General features: G+C 39.8%; 1 protein-coding gene across 1 annotated transcript in view; it reads left to right on the forward strand.

The window, feature by feature from the left end:
* The window catches only part of ucn3l (urocortin 3, like), a 34,590-nt gene extending 18,214 nt beyond the window's left edge, over positions 1-16,376 (forward strand). Inside the window, exons 2-3 of the mRNA XM_048553698.2 lie at positions 2,220-2,379; positions 13,013-16,376. Of these exons, the coding sequence (XP_048409655.1) occupies positions 2,275-2,379; positions 13,013-13,456 (549 nt within the window). The 5' untranslated portion in view covers positions 2,220-2,274 and the 3' untranslated portion in view covers positions 13,457-16,376. The remainder of the gene's footprint in view (positions 1-2,219; positions 2,380-13,012) is intronic.
* The last annotated feature ends 3,774 nt before the right edge of the window (positions 16,377-20,150 follow it).

The following is a 20,150-nucleotide window of genomic DNA, read 5'->3' on the forward strand; positions in this document are numbered from 1 at the left end:
AGAATAACCATTCACAGAGGCAGCACAGATACCTGTGACAAGACAGAGGGATTTATAAATACACTAGTGCCTTCCCGAGTTCAGCTGTAATCTACTTCATTATGTGTACCTTTTAACAGGGCTATCTAACAGAGAATACAAGATAGAGCTTGTGCAATTTATATTCATTCTGACATTTAGAACCACTGAGCTCAGGCTTATACCAGTGGACTACAAAAAATGGCAACAGATATTTCAGTTTCTCTTAATTGTGAAGGTTAAGCACATCCTTCTACAAGATCATCAAATCTGGGACCAGGAACCATTAGAAGTGTGAGAGATGCTTCAGAACATAATTCTTTAAGGATGCCAGTATTACTGAAATAAGAAATAACAAGGTGTAGAGCTGGATGAACACAGCAGGCCAAACAGCATCATAGGAGCAGGAAAGCTGACGTTTCGGGCCTAGAGCCTTTTCTGAAGATGGGTCTAGGCCCGAAACGTCAGCTTTCCTGCTCCTCTGATGCTGCTTGGCCTGCTGTGTTCCTCCAGCTCTACACCTTGTTATCTCCGATTCACCAGCATCTACAGTACCTACTATGTCTTACTGAAGTAAGAGTTACCTTGATCCTCAAAGGTTCCAATAGAAATATCACAGTCTGCTGTGTACAACCCTGCAACATTCACCTAACAGCATTCAGGAGTAAGTGGTTTTCTGTTTAAGTAATTTTTTATGCGCAAAGGATGGAGTCACTGAAATAAAGAAAGATTTGTTTATGTTGTGCTTTTTGCAACCACTGGACATCTCAAAGTGCTTTACAGCTAATTAGTTACTTTGAAGTGCAGCCACTGTTGTGGCAGAACATCACTTGGAAATTATTTTAGAAAATGAACGTTCTTTAACAGATTTTCAAGTAATGTTACATTATGTAAGAACATTTATATTTCTCATGTGATGCTTGTTGAGTTTATATATTTCCAAAATGATTAGCAGCTTCACTAGTGAATTGCCATTTTAGAAAATGCAGCCATTAAAATTGAGAGAAGGAGCAGAAGATTTCGCTAGCATGAGATAGACAATGGAGATCTGGATGCCAGAATGGATCAGAAGATATTATTGTCAAGACAAAGTACGTGATATATTTCTTGAGGTAACTGATGGTTGACACACAAACTGAAGTGGGAAGGACTGGGTCTGTGCTATAACTGCTTGGATAGTTGCCAATGTTAATCATGGCACTCTTGGGAAATGGCAATTAGAGGCAAAATGCAACCTTGTAAGAAGCAAAAGGAATTTTGGAGATTAGTTATTCTACAGTAACTGGACTTACCCAGTGGCCACACTTTGTCAATAAGGAAACATGCATGGTACTTGAAGACAACATTAGGACAAAATGATTAAAAAAATTCAGAGATCATCCAAAGAAATTCAATATACAGCATTGCTTTAAAATAAGGGCTAAATTTTCCTGAACAATAGGCTGGATCAATTTTGTGAAGTTTTATTAAGAGTTTCCCTCCCTAAATTTTTAGGGAGGAAAGTTATATCTCAGAAATCTCCAGTGTGCACTTCTTAAGTATGCACCAGGCTTCAACAAGGACCAGTATTTTGTACTCATCAGCAGCAAAAGCGCTGTTCACTGCTGGGAGCTTGTGGGTTTCCACTGCCAGCAACACATTGAAGCCTATCTATGCACCAAGTCAAATATTGCAAATCAGCGATTGCCTTTCACAGTTCCAGTGTGAGAAGAGTTGCCCTGGAGGTAGCCAATAAAGGCAAGTTGGCACCCACTTTGCTGACAGAGACCTAGAGGCCCTGGTGAACAGATGGTAGAAAGGAGGTGTATCCCATTTCCTCAGAACTGCTAATGAAGACCATGGCACCAGATCCTACCAACCTTGCCAGAAGTTGTCACCAAAGTCTGCGTGGTGTTCATAGTCCAGAAGAACACCTAGCAATGCTGCATATAATTCTGTGCTCTTAAAGAATATACACCACCATCTTCTCTCTGCTATTTCAGACTCACATTCACTCTAACTGCACAAAACTCGCACCAACGTCAATCACTTCATGGAGCATCTTCCCTCAATGGCTCTTGGCCACCGCATTCCTCCCAACCTTCCTGCCCGCTGTGTTTCCTATTCGCACACTCAGAACACCTCACCACTCTTCCCCCAACTGCACCAACATTAAAAAGCCACTTTCATCTCACTTAATCTCTCTCTTTGTCTCATTTCAGGACAGAATGGCCCACCATATGGCAGAGAGAGCCAAGACAGGTGGTGGGGTCGCCAATGTTCATCTCCTTGGCCCATATGAGGAGACAATCCTTGAGCTTGCGGGAGAGGATAAAGACTGTTTGTGTGGGGATGCCAACATCTCCATGTTCCAGCAATCAAGTAAGATTCATTGTGAAGTGCTGTCCTGCTCTCCCATGATCACTACTGTGATGCTTTCTTAACATACCCAAGCTTCTATCCCCGCTAAAGTCATAGTCTCCCTACAGTGTAGAAGCACTCCATTCAGTCCACTGAGTCCACACAAATCCTCCGAAGAGCATCCTACCCATACCCACGCCCCACACCCCTATCCTATCCCTGTAACCCTGCATTTGCTATGGCTAATCCACCTAGCCTGCATATCCCTGGACATTATGGGCAATTTAGCATGGCAATCCACCTAATCCGTACATCTTGAGGTTGTGGAACACCCATAGGAAACTCACACAGACACAGGGAGAATGTGCAAACTCCACCAGACAGTTGCCCAAGGGTAGAATTGAACCAGGTACCTGGTGCTGTGAGGCAGCAGTGAAGATAACAACCCCTCCAATCAATACCTCTTCCTCCACCTCTGAGAAAGAAGACATAAATCTCTCAGAGAATGGTCTGGCAAAGCTGCCTCCTCACTTTCATCAGCTCAGTGGGTACTTTAGCTAAATTAGAGTCAGGAGCACATTCTGGTGAGCACATCACCAACACATCTCAGCAACTGGCTAAAGGAGAAAATGACATGGTGTCAGCATTAATAGCTTTGTTAAAATGTATAAACAGACACAGCAAAAGCAGTCACTCTCACCAGAGTCTCACCGGATATACTCAGGAAACTAGACAGATGATAGGAAGAAACCATCAACACCATCTGTATCATGCTAGCTCCAGTATGTGTACAGCTGGTTGGCTTCATAGACAGAATGGTGGCTGCTATAGAGAGCCAGGTGCTACACAATGTCTGACAGATATGCATAGGCCTGTACTCCATCTGCTTATGACCAATGGCAAAGCGACAGAGAGCAAAGGACCTTGACTTCACTCCAGGTGACCTCTCCTCTCAAGGAGGCAGGGTGGTACCAGTAAGTATATAGCCAGAAAAGAACCACATACAGGCCCTCAAGATTTCCTCTCAGGACACTCCATTAGTTCCTGACCCCTCCACCTCCACTCTACTTGCCACCCTTAACACCAGAAATTAAAGCTGAGGAGGGTGAGCCTGAATCTGGCCAGGTCATTCTCAGCATGCTTGCATGCTTTAACTTCAAAAGCCCCCAAAACTCCAAGGTTGTACTCATGCAGGCTTCCTTGACTTGAGGCCCTAGGACTGCATCCAGATGTATAGAGAGGAATAGAAGCGCTAAAAATTTTTCTGACAGTACATAGGTGACACAGGTGAAATTTCATTGCAAATTGAATAATACATTTGTAAATATATCTTCATTTTTCATCATCAGCTCTGTGGTCAACTGTCATTGTAACTCCAGCTACAAGAATGGAGCTAATAGGCTAGCCATCCTTAGCTGCAAACAATATTTTAAACTAATCTCAAGGATAGCTATTCTTTCCGAGCAGCCAGACTGGCATTAAACCTGTCATGGCTGAATGAGGGATTATCAGTTTTTGTAAAGGATTTGATCTGTTTATAACCTTTTATCAAACAACTGGAAAAATGAAGATAAACCAAAATAGTATGAAGTGTTTGAACTGCAGATGCTGGAAGTCTGAAACAAAAACAGAAATTGCTCATCAGGCCTGGCAACATCTGTGGAGAGAAAGAGTTAACGTTTTGAGTCCAGTGACCCTTCTTCAAAACAGAATGGATTTATATTTGGGATTAAATAGGGAATGTTGGCTTCTGCAGCCTCATAATATTACAGTCTGTGGAACATTACTTCATTCAACTTCATTCTATTAAAGGTGATTGACATACAATTCCTGCGTGGGTTGCTGCAGCAAGCCATGCTCTGGTGTAGAATGGTGATTTCTTTTTTACTTATTAACACCATGAGGGCATTGCCTGCTAGATCAGCATTTATTACCCATCTATAATTACCTAGAGGCACTTAAAAGTTAACTACATTGCTATGGGCCTGGAGACACTTGTAGGCCAGATCAAGTAAAGTTGGGCAGTTTCCTTCCCTAAAGGGCAATCGTGAACTAGATGGGCATTTCTGACAATCAACAATGGATTCATGGTCATTGTTAGATTCTTAATTCCAAACTTTTATTAAATTAAATTCCACCATCTGCCATGGCAGGATTTGAATCCTGGACCCCAGATTATTACCTGGGTCTCTGGATTAATAATCCAGCAATAATACTCCTAGGCCAACACCTCCTCTAGCTGATAATGCCCTTTCTGGTGAATGTCCTCCTTTTCACTTTGGTTCTCACAGTACCTCATTGTCCATCACGTACCCTTGTTGCAACCTCCAGCTTCCTGCAGTAAAGCATCGAGGAATTAAGTGGCACCCTCAGTCTCTAATATACTGCGATGAAGCTTCCAGACCTAAACAAGCATGGGAATTACATGTTGAGGAAATATCTTATGGCACTCATTGGCCCAGGTGGAAGAAGCGCATTAAGAGTCAAAGTTCTGACCCATACCTCCTCAGAGTATAATGCCATTGCCTCTGTCGCATGTGAAAGACATTCCCTGTTAGATGAGCACAATGGAAATCCTGCACCTAAGCTCATCATAAGAGATAAGTGGAGGGTATTCAATCCTTTAAGCCCGTTTTGCCATTCTCTAAGATCATGGCTAATCTGTCCCAGGCCTCAACTCTTCTTTCATGCCCGCTTCTCGCATTCCTCCTTTTGAATATTTCAAAAATCTATCAACCTCCTTCTTAAAACTTTCCACAACTCTCTGCAGTTGAGAATTCCAGATATGTCTTACCCCCTGAGAGAATAAATTCCTTCACATCTTGGTTTTAAGTGAATGTACCCTTATTCTGTAACTATGTCCCCCAGTTCATGATGTCCCCCACTAGTGGAAGCATCTCCTTGATATCTGCCCTGTCATGTTCCCTCAGAATCATGTATGTTGCAATCAGATCACCCTTTATTCTTCCAAACTCTAATCAATAAAGGTCTGACCTGTTTAACTGAGCCTGATAAGTCAAACCCTTCATCCCAGCATCAGCCAAGTATATCTGTTTTGAACTGCAGTCAATGCCACTGTATCCTTTCTTAAAAACTGGGACCAAAACTGTACACAGTACTCCAGGTGCAGCCTCATCAACATCTTGTACAGTTGAAACAAGACTTCCCTATTTTTAAATTCCAGCCTCCAAGCAATAAAGGTCAAAATTCCATTTGCTTTCTCAATTGCTTGCTGCGCTGTATGCTCATTTTTTGCACAAGAATACCCAGATTCATCTGTGCTGCACTCTTTAGGAGTCTGTTTCCATTTAAACAATAGTCTAGCATTTGATTCTTCCTACCATATGGAAGACATCACACTTTCCTATATTAAACTCCATCTGCCAAGTTTTTGAACACTCACCAAAACTATCCTAGGCACTCTACTAGTTAGGTATTTCAAACTTGAAAACAATTCATTTATTCCTGACTCTGTTTTCTGCATGTTAATAAATCCTCAATCTGCACTAATACATCACCCCTACACTACCCCCAATATGTGAGCTCCTGTCTTGTGCAATAATCTTTAATATAACATTTTGGTGAATGCCTTCTGGAAATCCAAATACAGTATATCTGTTGGATTTCTTTTATCAACTCTGTTTCTTATATCCTTATAGAACTTCAGCAAGTTTATCAAATATGATTTCTCTTTCACAAAAGCCAACTGACTCTGTTGATTGTGTTAAGATTTTCTAAATGCCCTGCTGTTTCTTCCTTAATAATGCATTCATTTTCCTAATGACAAATGTTAGGCTAGCTGGAGTACAGTTTCCTGCATGCTGTGTTACTTGTGAAAAGTGTATAAACAAATCAAGATGTTGTGTGTGTATTTTAAATAGAGGTATGACTTCATCATTCACCCCATACAGTGACTTAGAAATTAAATGGCCATTTATTTTTTAAAGTTTTCCTTACATTTTCCCTATTTCTTCCTGAGGGCAGTCATTCATGTCATGGAAATGTTTTCACTGGAACTGACAGCAATTCAATACTTTGCCAAGTTTCATTCCTTATGCACGCTCCAAGCAGTGATTATTAGCAAGTTATTTTATAATTGGAAGCATTATACTAGAATTTAATTTTGTCCTCACCCATTATTTTATATATACACACCGATCAAAATGAATAATTACATAATGTGATTCTTTTAACCCTACAGCCAGGGAACACAATAATTATTGTTTCACTGCAGCAAGCTGTGAATTTCACTTCGCCAATTTACCGAAGACTTCTCTTCATATTAAGTTTGCAATAGAGAAAGCAAATTAAAGTTCTGGACTGAAACTCCAGTAAGTCAGTTTGGCCACAGCTAGATTCATATGGTATGGTCAGCAAGAGCTGCTGCTAGAGGGAGCTATTCAAATATATTGTCAACTCTAACTGGAAAAGTGTACACAAGTGTTACTTATATTCAATGAGTTCATATGCTATTAGGTACGCATGTTACTTCTGCCTTATCTTGCTGTTTAGAGTAGACATAAAGGCAGGAAGCTTGTCATTGATGTTAGCAAGGTTGCCACCCAGGTTGACAGGGCTGTTAAGAAGGCATACAGTGTTTTAGCTTTTATTAATAGAGGGATTGAGTTCCGGAACCATGAGGTTATGGTGAAGCTGTACAAAACTCTGGTGCGGCCGCACTTGGAGTATTGTGTACAGTTCTGGTCACCGCATTATAAGAAGGATGTGGAAGCTTTGGAAAGGGTGCAGAGGAGATTTACTAGGATGTTGCCTGGTATGGAGGGAAGGTCTTACGAGGAAAGGCTGATGGACTTGAGGCTGTTTTCATTAGAGAGAAGAAGGTTGAGAGGTGACTTAATTGAAACATATAAAGTAATTCGAGGGTTAGATAGGGTGGTTCGGGAGAGCCTTTTTCCTCGGATGGTGACGGCGAGCACGAGGGGGCATAGCTTTAAATTGATGGGTGAAAGATATAGGACAGATGTCAGAGGTAGTTTCTTTACTCAGAGAGTAGTAAGGGAATGGAACGCTTTGACTGCAACAGTAGTAGATTCGCCAACTTTAGGCACATTTAAGTCATCATTGGATAAGCATACAGACATACATGGAATAGTGTAGGTTAGATGGGCTTGAGATCGGTATGACAGGTCGGCACAACATCGAGGGCCGAAGGGCCTGTACTGTCCTGTAATGTTCTATGTTCTATGTTAAGCCTCAGTCAAGTCAAGGGAGTAGCCTTCAGGCCGGGTTGCCCGTGTAGTAAGTCTAGGGCAGCATCCAGTACCAATCCAGATAGTTAGACATGGTTAGGCAGCCACCTTGAGTGGTCAGAGTCAGGATGTTTTCCATACTGGCGGTGAGGAGCTGAATGTCAGGAAGTCCACCAACTGGCTTCAGTCTTTCTGCCTTGCTGTGGATTCTGTTTCTGTAGGAATGAGACAGAAGCAGGTATTAAGGGAAATGAAAGTCGATGGCACAGTGGTTACTTTTGGTGCAGGTGACAAAGTATCCCAAGTGAAGAAATAGGCAGTGCCGAAGTTGTCCAAGGTTAGTGGTGTAAGTAGTTGGGGTTGTCACAGCAAGAGCCAGAAGATATTGCAGGCAATAATGAGAGTGGTAGAGCATGAGCTCAAGGGCAGGTGGCTATAGGAGCAGAGATAGTGTGAGTGAGAGGTATCAGAAAGAAGATGGAACACTTATGCTGGCAGAGTGGAGAAGATCATTTACCTTCTTCCTACAGCGCTGGATGTTCACCACAATGATTGAAATTATCTAAGCTTAGGTGGAGACATCAGAATAGTTTTAGTGTTGTGACCTCCATTGATGGGGAAAGAGGAAGTCCTGCATCTGCACTACTCCATCCAGCAGGACCTCCAAGACCCTGCCTGCAAAACAGTGTATCAAATTTCCCTTGTCTGCCACTTAAGAAGGACCTGAGGGACTATTTCTTCACACAGAGAGTGGTATGTATATGGAATGGGCTGTCAGAGAAAGTGGTTGAGGCAGGCACAGTAGCAACACTTAAAAACATTTGGATAGGTACATGGATGGGAAGGGTTTAGAGGGATATGGACCAAATGCAGGGAAGTGGAACCAGCTGAGTGGGCACCATGGTCAGCATGGACCAGTTTGGATCAAAGGTCTGTTTCCACACTGTATTACTCTATGACTCTGTGTCCAGTGCAAATGTCAGGAGACATGCAAGGCATTTCCAGATGAAGTAAATGTCTCCATGCAGAACAGGCTTTTAAAGATAGGTGCAAGGATGCTGGTGAATTCCCAAATATTTGGTGAGTGGCAAATTGTTCCAGGAATGGTGCATGGTAAGATAGAGCTACGTCACAGGGGTGGGATATATAGTTAATAATGTGAGTTTGGTAAGATACCGCGAGAATACTCACTAGGCCTTGCAGCAGAATTCCCTTCATTAAACTTGACACAGCCACTTTCACTGGCAAAAGTAGACATAAGATTTAGCACCTGGAGTACTGTGTCTTTGCTCTGACTTAACTGAAGAATACCTATCAATGGATAGAAAGTGCTCTTTTGGTTTAGCATGAGTACACACCATGAGAATTTCAAAACAATAATCATTTTATATTGTCAGTTTCTCAAGGATTCCAGCTAGGAGAAGCAGAGTGCTGCTGAATGTATCTTGGGGACATTAAACAGCTATTGGGCAAATAATGGATGACATTAGGTCACCTTGTGTCTCCAACATTTGTCCATCCTTGCAGCTAGCCATTTGAATACAAAATTGGCTTGAACTAGGAGACAAAGCATTTTTTTTTGAACTGGAGGCCTGAGACTAGCAGTGTGCTACAAGGATGGTTTAGGTCCATTGCTTTTTGTCATTTATATGAATGATTTGGATGTGAATATAGGAAGAATAGTTAGTAAGTTTGCAGATGACACTAAATTTGGTGGTGTAGTGGACAGTGAAGAAGGTTATCTCAGAGTACAACATGACCTTGATCAAATGGGTCGATGGGCTGAGGGGTGGCAGATGGAGTTTAATTTAGATATATGTGGGGTGTTACGTCTTGGTAATGCAAATCGGGGAAAGACTTATACATTTAATGGTAGCGTCCCGGGGAATGTTGCCAAAAAAGAGTCATTGGGTTGCACATTTGTAATTCCTTGAAGATGGAGTCAGAGGCAGACACTGTAGTGAAGAAGGAGTTTGGTATGCTTGCCTTTATTGATCAGTACATTGCGTATAGGAGTTGGGAGGTCATGTTACGACTGTACAGGATATTAGTTTGGCCACTTTTGGAATATTGCATCTAGTTCTGGTCTCCCTGCTAATAGGAAGATGTTCTGAAATGTGAAATGATTCAGAGATGATTCACAAGGATGTTGCCAGGGTTGGAGGGTTTAAGCTATAGGGAGAAGCTGCATAGGCTGGGGCTACTTTCTTTGGAGTGTCAGAGGCTGAGACTTTACAGAGGTTTATAAAACCATAAGGGCATAGATAGAGTGAATAGCCAAGGTCTTTTACCAAGGGTAGAGGAGTCCAAAATTAGACGGCATTGGTTTAAGAGACTGGAAAGATTTAAAAGGGACCTAAGGGGCAAATTTTCACACAGAGGGTGGTGCATGTATAGAATGAGCTGCAAGAGGAAATGGTGGACATTGGTACATTACAATGTTTACAAGGCATCTGGATAGGTACATGAATTGGAAGAGTTTAAAGGGGTATGGCCAAATACTGGCAAATGGGACCAGACTAATTTAGGATATCTGGTTGGCATGGACGAGTTAGCTGAATGCTGTAAAGCTTGGAAATGCTGTACAGCTCTGTGACTCAGTGGAATTACCAGTGTGCTAGCATCTCCCCATAATATTTTAACAGTAGTGATGGGATCTCTTTTGCAATCTGTCCATAGTCTTGATACATTTGTTCAATCAAAAGAGCCACATCTGAATATGATATTCTAACTCTGGCCTAGGCAATAATTTATACATTATTATATATGATATATTTATTATATATATTATATATATATTATATATATATATATATATTTATATCATTATTTATATGCTTTTGTTGTCCAATATCCTGGTTGATCACACTTAGGATCCTATCCAAAAATAACAAAGACCATCAGGTGCTGGAAATCAGAAACGAAAACAGAAATTGCTGGAAAAACTCATCAGGTCTGGCAACATCTGTGGAGAGAAAGCAAAGCCTGAAACAAGTTGTGTTTGGAAGAAGAGCCACTAGATCCAAAATGTTAACTCAGCTTTCTCTCTACAGATGCTGCCAGGCCTTCTGAGTTTGCCCAGCAATTTCTGTTTTTGTTCAAGTCTATATACTTGTCCCAAAAACAAACTCCACTTGTCTCTCCACTTTTAAACTTATCTGTTTGAGGCTTTGTCTGTTTGGCATTTATACCACATGCTAAAACTTTAAATGGAGTAAAAGGTTTCTCACTATTTTTCCTAAATCCTTCTCTGGGTTAAATTTTGTTACCTGCTTTGAAAAACATCTGCTGTTTAGCCCTCTAATCCATTAACCATGTTCTGAATTACTCTAGAATTTTGTTATCTTTGCCACCTGAGAGAAACAGAACAGTTTGTGTGAAATTTAAAATCTCTTCTTATAGGTTTTCTTGTTTTATCTTTCTTTGTTCTCTATAATTATGCATCCCTGCCACTAGATTACATAACAATAGTGTTTCCACTGCCTGAACAACCTGACTGTTGACCCTCTCTGATGAAGGGTCCAGGCCCAAAACGTCAGCTTTTGTGCTCCTGAGATGCTGCTTGGCCTGCTGTGTTCATCCAGCCTCACATTTTATTGTCTTGGAATCTCCAGCATCTGCAGTTCCCATTATCTCTGACTGTTGACCCTTCTGTCTTTTATCATACTGCTACGAATTCTTATCCAATTTTCCCATTCTTCTGAGAAAAATCTATGGCCAGGAAATTCAGCTTCTAATCGTACTCTGAATACACATAGGTCTCAATATGGCCATGGCATCAGACCTTTTGGGTATTTGTATTTCTAACTGACTTTATATATACTTTGCTACATGCATTTGTACCAACCTTATACCTAGGTAAGTGTTCACAACCTGTGCAAATATCCTGCTGATCCTACTCTCACAGTTTTTACCATGTGGATTCTTTCTGTCTCTCTTTCGCTGTCTCTCTCTCTCTCTCTCTCTCTCTCTGTCTCTCAATACAGCTGATCTAGGAAGTGGTGCTGGACTCGAAAATCCCTTTTTAATTTTTTTTCACAGAATGTAGGCATTGCTGGCTGGGCCTGCATTTATTGCCTATCCTTAAATTACCAGAGTGTAGTTAACAGTCAATCACATTGATGTGGGTGTGGAGTTACATCCATGCCAGACTAGGTAAAGACATCAATTTCCTTCCCTTCCTTTACTGAACCATAAGAACAGTAGAAGCTCATTCAGCCCTTTGAGCACTTTCACCATTCAATGAAATTGTGGCTGATCTGTGGCCTAAATCCATGTATCCGCCTTTGGCCCATTTCCCTAAAAACATACCCAAGGTGGGTGTAGGCAGGGAAGGAGGGAGGAGATAGGTCAGTCCAGGGAAGATGGACAGGTCAAGGGGGCGGGATGAGGTTAGTAGGCAGGAAATGGGGGTGTGGCTTGAGGTGGGAGGAGGGGATAGGTGGGAGGATGTACAGGTTAGGGAGGTGGGGACGAGCTGGGCTGGTTTTGGGATGCAGTAAGGGGAGGGGAGATTTTGAAGCTCGTGAAATCCACATTGATAACATTGGGCTGCAGGGTTCCCAAGCGGAATATGAGTTGCTGTTCCTGCACCCTTCGGGTTGCATCGTTGTGGCACTGCAGGAGGCTCCTGTCTTTTCCTGTTAATGTCTTGAAGATTTTGATCAGATCATTCCTTGATTTCCTGAGTTCAAGAGGAAACAGACCTACTTTGTACAATCTCTCCTCATAACCCCTAAAGTCCAGGTATTATTCTTGTAAACCAGTTGAGTTTCTCCAATAGTTGACAATGGTTTCAAGGTTATCGTTGGACTCTCTTAATACCAAATTTGTTTTGCCACTTTTATTCTTGGGAGCAATCTCACTGGACACTGCTGCAAAAATGTAATTATATAAAATTGCAGGTGTAAAGTACTTTTCTCTGGTCTGGATGGCACTTTAATCCATCCCTGATTAGATTCCTGCTGCATTCTCTATTTAGCTCTTCCACTCTCTGAAGGGCTTCTGATGATGAAACACTTTCTTTTGATAACAGTTTTTCAAATTAGATTGGTACACCAATAACAAATTGTAATTTGGTCTGCAACTTTTCACTGACACGTAAGTGGAGTTTCCAAAACTGCTAATAAATTGTTTGAACAATTTAATTAGTATTACTATCATTCATCTATTTAAATAATATTTCATATATTTTATAAAAGCAAAATACTGCACATGCTGGACATATGAAATAAAAAACAGTTCTGGAGAAACTCAGCAGAACTGCTAGCATCCATAAAGAGAGAAAAACAGAGCTAACATTTCAAGTCCAATATGATTCTTTTTTGGAACCGTGATTAGTGCAAAACCCACTGAGTTGTTTATTTTTTAGATTACCATAGGGAAATAGCTATTGTTCCAGAGTTGCTATTGATCTGAATTACTTCCTTTGTGTTTTGAAATAGGATAAAATGATGTCTTTCACGAAGCTTGTTTTCCTGTTAACTGTATGTTGCACTGCAAGAAGCAACTTTGGCTACAGACTGTACAAAATAAACAAAAATTATTCTTGTAACGACGAGCTGCTTTCTGAAGCAATGAAGGATGAACCTCAAGAGAATGCCTCACCGAAGGATGGACAGTTCGCCTACCTACCAACTGATATATCTTCATTTGCTGAAGAAAAAGAGAAAAGGACATTGCCATTTGCTCGATATAAGTATCTCAACCGAACACAATTGAAAAGAAAAATGTATCAGAATAATGCAAGGAACAATCGTCGAACCAAGTTCACTCTGTCCCTAGATGTGCCCACGAACATTCTTAATATTCTTTTAAACATTGCAAAAGCTAAAAGCATGAGAGCAAAGGCAGCAGCAAATGCTCGTCTGATGGCACAAATTGGCTGAAGAAAGTAGATTTGTAAATATTTAAGTTTTAAGATATTTCCATGTCAGCATGAAACTGCAGCTATATGCTTATGGCCAGAATTTGTTATCACTAAAAAAAATCCATTTGGCAGGTGACAGGAAATGTTAGGTCCTCTTTATGAATCAACAGAGAATGAGAAATTACACAGTAACTGGAAAGGTTTTGATAAATATCATAAACTTTCACCATAAAATCTACCCTTTAATACAGTGGATTATTGAAGAGTAAAGTCAGGAAATCAGGACTTTTCAGAAAAGTTTGACTTTACGGAATTAGTCAAACTTATTTCTGAAAACACATTAATCATAGAGTAGTGTTAGGCCCTTTCAATAGATGACATAACAAGTTAGGTACAATAAACTCTGATGAGCAGCACTAATGATTGGAAGCTAATTCACATATTTTCCCTTCATTTAGAGTTCCATTAATCCAGTTTTCACGTAGATAACAATTTTCAAAGGCTGTTTGAGATGATACATGAAAATGACCAATGTTCACTTAGTTCCGATTCTACCATAGTGGTAGTTACATAATGCAAATATAATGTAATTTTTTGCCTAATTGCAGCAATCACCTCTATTAATTATTCTACCACAGATATATCAATGGCAAATAAAACCCCACTGACAGAGACATTTGAGAAATATGGGAGGAAAATAAACATCTTAGAACCAAGAATGTTATGCTTAACCACATACTATTTTTCATTAGATTTTATATATTGTGATAGTAACCATGAGAAAAATAATGTAAATTTTGTGTAGTCCTGCCTAAGGGGAGGTTACATGAAAGTAAGATCTAGTGACCACAGACCAGGTTTTTCCTTTCACTCCTTGCTGATCAGGACAGCTAGGGACAGAAAATTGTTTGTCTTTTTTCACTCACTCACCCCATTTTCAGCTGCCTGTGCCCAGAAGCTTTCAGCACATTCTCCCAGAAGTAGACATGCATTTTGAGAGATGATGCAAATTAGAGAAATACATCCATTGGCATTTTTCCTGCAATGTGCAACTTTGTAATTCTGGACTTTGCATGCTTTTCAAACAATTTGCATGTCTATTAAATCCTGGGTCCAGCATTTCTCTGGCAGCAAAATATATCTTTAGCAGCAAAAAGAACACCTTTCAACGTTTATCAGTGGTAAGGACTATGCAATCCCTAGCTGGGACATGAAGGATAAAACGTTGTTTTATTGACAGCTCAGGAGTTCAATAGCACCATATTGCATCCATATGTTTCTACTGGCATGTTAGCCTGTTAGTGAATGTACATTTACATAGAATATGTAGCACAAGAATATTGCCATTCTGCCCAAATTGTCTACATAAACCTGCTTATGTTCTACATAAGCCTGCTCTCACCTTCTTCACGTCATGCTGTCAGCAGAACTTTCTACTCTTTTTCCTAATTTATCCTCTTAAATGCATCCATGCTCTGAGGTGGCAAGTTGCTAGAAGTTTGGTCCTGTTGTGTCTCTATCTAAAATCAGCAAGAAAGCACACGTGTCAATGTTATTTTTGGATCAGATCAGATCTTATCTAATGTTTAGATTTCCCCTCCCTCCAATGTCAGCTGTGGCCCAGTTGGTACCTAACTTAATTTAAAAGGCAAAAGGATGTGGGCTGCTCCTCTTGCTGCAGGACCTAAGTATATAACCTAAATATATCTTTAATCCTTTTTCCTCTCTCCAACCTGTCCCTCCCCATTGAAGAATCCTTTATAAATAGATTAGTAATCTCAGATTCTCCATCAAAAGTACTCATAATTCAAAGTGCTGACAGTGGAAAGTATTTTGCTTAATGCTTTTTAAGCAAATAGGTTTCTATCTACAGGTATCAATGAAATACAATGTAAATTCAGATACAGAAACTATCAAATTTAATAACCTAGCTACATGTTGATAATTGGTACTTTAAATCAGTTCAATGAATTCTGTATATGTTCAACTCAAAATAGTAAGAATCTGGAGCAACCAGATAAGTATTTGCTTTGCAAAATGTTGTGTTGCTCTCAGCACTACTCCATGCATGCTCCCCTTCTAGCAGAGTTGTACTTTGTTTCTACCTCACCCTAAGGCCACCTCTAGCCAATGAACTTTCACCTACTGTGAACTGCTTCCTGTGGTCATTCTTCAAAGGACTGCAGATGTAAATGAGTTGGTTCCCTCGCTGCACCTCATTTATTTTAAAAAGTCCTGTTCTCTTAAATGGCCAAATTTCACTGTCCAATTTTTTTTGACTTCCTAAGAAGTCTCGGAACTTGAGTAGCCTATAAACCCAGTTTGAGAACTGCCATTTCAAGCCAGCAGACTACTCAGCTAACTGTTTAAGGCTTCTTCCAAATACTACTTAATCAATTGCTGAAAAGAGCTCCTACGATATAAGATAAAAGAGTAGATTCTTTTGTTCTCAGTTCTGTTTGTACAAGCAGCTATTTTCCACTGAATAGATCCATTAAGTGCAAACTCATTACTTGGTAATTTAAAGCTTTTGCTTACAACTAACCACTAAATTATCCAATCCTTTGACTATGTTTCTGCAAATAAGACCGATGCTTACTTAGGTGCTCACCATTTACAACCTCAGCATGCCCCTGCCATACAATGTAGTTTTGTTCATATGGATTTAATCAGTTCATAGTTACATCATTATTTTGTTTACTTAACTTGGTTTCATTATGTGGCTAACTCTGGTTGAACATTTTCAACCCCCAATCGCAATATGATAATTTATTATGGTGTGAATTGAACTCATTGGCCCCAATTACATGGGGGGTGTTTCGGAAAAAAATTGACAAAGCTGGGGATGAAGAAGTCATAGATAATGGCAACTGCAGATGCTGGAGAATCGAGATAACAAAGTGTGGAGCTGGATGCACACAGCAGGCCAAGCAGCATCTTAGGAGCACAAAAGCTGATGTTTCAGGCCTAGACCCTCCATCAGAAAAAGCTTTTTCTGATGAAGGGTCTAGGCCCGAGACATCAGCTTTTGTGCTCCTAAAATGCTGCTTGGACTGCTGTGTGCATCCAGCTCCACACTTTATCTATGATGAAATCATGCTGAATTTAATGCTTGAATCTCATTTTGTATATTTACTATTTTCTCTCAATTATACCTCCTGCTTCAGAAAAAACCAGTGCTACGTAACCAGAAATTCCCAGAGACCATGCCCCAAAATCTATGATCACAAAATCAACTATAGATCAAGCTTGGAGATGGTGACTTAGACTGTAAATCAATGTTTAGCTGTGAAGAATTGGATTGTGGATTGACTGCAAACTGGGATTGGCACAGATAGTTGGACCATGTGGCAGGTTGCAGATCATGTTGGAGGTTGTGGGTGCAAGTTCACTGATTGTGGCAGTGGGAAAAAAGAGGCTGCAATCAGTAAGATGTTAGCCAAAGGATCCTTAAGAGATTGGGGGGAGGGTGGTGTGGGCAATTCTGCTAAACCTGATCCACAAGGAGTGTTGACAAATCTCCTTCTTCTGTTTCACTGTCAGGTTTCCTGACTCCTTGGATACCCAAGTAACAGCATTTAAATCAGGCTTCCAAATGCCATGAGTGCCTGGTTTATACACTTTGACAAAGTATTCTGCTTTTCAAGACTGGACACTTGCCTCATCATTCATCGTCATAAAAATGAGTTGGGGCATGTTCCTCATTTTAATAAGATGTAACCTACCCCTCTACCTCTATCCATTATCAGAGGATTAGTATTAAGAATGAGATTAATAGCACTGTAACATAAACCCTAATCTGTCATGCATCTTGAAGGAGCAGAGTATCCTATGCCATTGTTACCTTTGCGCAATTATATCTCGAATAGCTTGTTTACAGACTATCAGTGGGTGAAAGAACAGAGATTAGAGTGAAGACTTGAGGGGATTTGTCATTTTTTTCACTGCAGACTTTTGAGGTCAAATCCATCTGCGACAGATGGGACAAAAGTTGCCTTCCCTAAAATGGAAAGAGTTGGGGAATCACAATCCAATTTGTAATGGTTTTGGTCCAAGCCACAATGTTAAATTACAATGAGAATGAATTAATATTTGAATCAGTGTTGAGTCACAAGAGCGACATAAGTCACAACATCAAATCATTTGCAAGGTAATTTATTTCTTCTTTATGTCTGTGTCTCTGGACAGAGCATTTGTTAATGGATTCTAGTGTGTTGTGCCCTGCTGCTGTTGCTTATTAATAAAGTGTTAGTTCACATTATTAAAGTTGGAGAAAAATATTAAGCAAAATGTGCGCCTGCTGATTCAAGACTTAACATTTTGATTTCCTAGGTTGTTAAAATGAGATGTGTGATGGACTGCCAATTTATCTGTTTCATCTCAGCTGTAAATTAGCAAGTTTATTGGATGTTACCTAATAGAATTCATCTTTGTAAAATGTTGGTGTTCTGTTTCCTTGCAGTACTAAAAAGCAATTCGCTTTGACATATCCAGCTTTCTACATGTTATAGTGAAAATTGTAAATTTAAAGTCAAATAAATTTGGAATTAGGCATAGCAATAACAATGTTGCAGATAAAAATGGTCTAATTTCAAATATATTTTTACACAGGGTATACATTGTTATTTCTTAGAATGTAATAAAATTCCAATAATATGTGGGATTTTGTATTTATATCTAAACACAATTCATTATCAAGTCTTCATCCTAAATCAAAAGGAAACCCCACTTACTTATTTTCCAAATTATCCCATTTCTAATAATGTGCATACAAATTATATTTTAATACCAAAAACTCATATTTTCAATTTACCCATCTAGAAGTAAATAGTTTCACGAGAGTTGTTTTATTGTTCACAAAATGTTTAATAAATTGGGAATAACACTCCTTAAATAGATTGTGGAAAAACATAATTAACAAATATAACGAACAAATTGGATAAAACTAGACTGCTGTGATGGATTGATAATCTGTACCACAAAGTAATTGACCTTCTCACTCATTTATGAAGATTGTTGATTCAAATCATGTTTTCTTAGAACTAAACACTTGAACAAAGAACTAAATACAGAGAAATCAACATGGTCAGAAATTTTCAATGCAATGTAGGCAAGTTATCTGTTACATTTGCCTGCATCAGTTGACTTAATGTGCTCATTACTTTTAAGTTGTATGTTGTATTTCCATAGTGTGGAAGAGCTGTCAGTTCTGTTTGTTTTTGTAATTGACAGCTCATCTATTGAGGTGACAGGGAATCTAGTATCATTTGTAGGTTTTAATTACGGCCTTCTCCTTTGTAGAGAAATGCATTTAGGCAACAGGACAGAATATCCCAACAGACAAACAAGCAACAGTGAGCAGGAATGGCAGAGCAGAAGAATACCAGGAGGTTGACACCGCATATAAAAGCAAAATACCACGGATACTGGATATCTGAAATAGAAACAAAACATGCTGAGAAACATTCAGCAATTCTGGCAGCATCTGTGGAGAGAGAATCAGAACTAACATTTTGAGCTACAGTATGACTTCTCCAGAACTGAAAGGAGCTGGAAAACAATGGGCAGATGGGGCTGGAGTGGGGGAGGGGTAGTGAAAGAGAAATAAAGGCCAGGACATTTTCTGAAGTTCTGGACCTCAATGTTGAATCCTAAAGGCAATAAGGTGCCTAACTGGAAAGTAAGGTGTTGCTCTTTTGACATCAAACACATAGCAGGATATACAAAGAAATTTAGTAGCCATGTGCAACTTTCCTACAATGTAAACCGTTCTATTTGCTGGGAGGACGATGGGGTGCGCATCCATGCTCCCAATACCAACTGCATCAGCTATTCTGGGTTTAATCTTCTTTTACTTCTGAGCTTACACTCCACACCTGCTGGAGACATCACAATTAAAAGTCCTTCCTACCCATACCTGCCACTACAGTTTTTCACTTTGAAAATTATAATTAGGTACCATAGAAAGCTTTACTGCATTTTGATTTGCTAAACACTAACATATTCCCACCTCTTGCAGAAGCAACTGACAGGACACAGGGAGTACACCAGATGTGGTGGGCCACCATTTATCAAGCAGCTTACATCGACAGTTAAGATGACAATTGATGTTGCAATTGCACAAAGAGATCAAAATATAATGTAAAAGACTTCTGCAGGGTTTGGCCAACTTTTCCAGAACACAAAGACATACTGCGTGACAACTTGGCAACTCACATGGTGTCAACTATACTTTGCAGATTTCCTTTGCTGCTAGCTTTCTTTTTATTTCCCCTCTTTCCAGAACCTATGCAACATATAAAGCAATCTGAAAATCACCGTTATTTACACCACTTTTTCAAGCACCATATCTTAAATTAGCATTACAAATAAATTATGTAAATTATGTAAAGCAGACAACTTTACGTTGTCTGCTTTACATAATTCACTGAGCAAAAGTGAACAGGAAAGGACAATGAGAAAGAATAACAAAAGAAACTTCTCTGCAGAGTGGGAGCTCACAACCAAGCTATCCTACAGAAGTTACTGATATCAACTAACTGTGTCCAGCCTTTAAAAGTCCTATAGATGTGCACCAGCAATTTATTGATCCATGGCCCAACACGGAGCCTCCAACACCCATGATTTCTGGCATATTGTTGAACCAACAGATCTAATACTAGAGTTGTTGAAAATGGGATTTTGGTTATTGAACAAGTGCACGTCACTTATTT

Source organism: Stegostoma tigrinum, chromosome 25 (genome assembly GCF_030684315.1).
Source record: "Stegostoma tigrinum isolate sSteTig4 chromosome 25, sSteTig4.hap1, whole genome shotgun sequence".
Classification (NCBI taxonomy): Eukaryota; Metazoa; Chordata; class Chondrichthyes; order Orectolobiformes; family Stegostomatidae; genus Stegostoma; species Stegostoma tigrinum.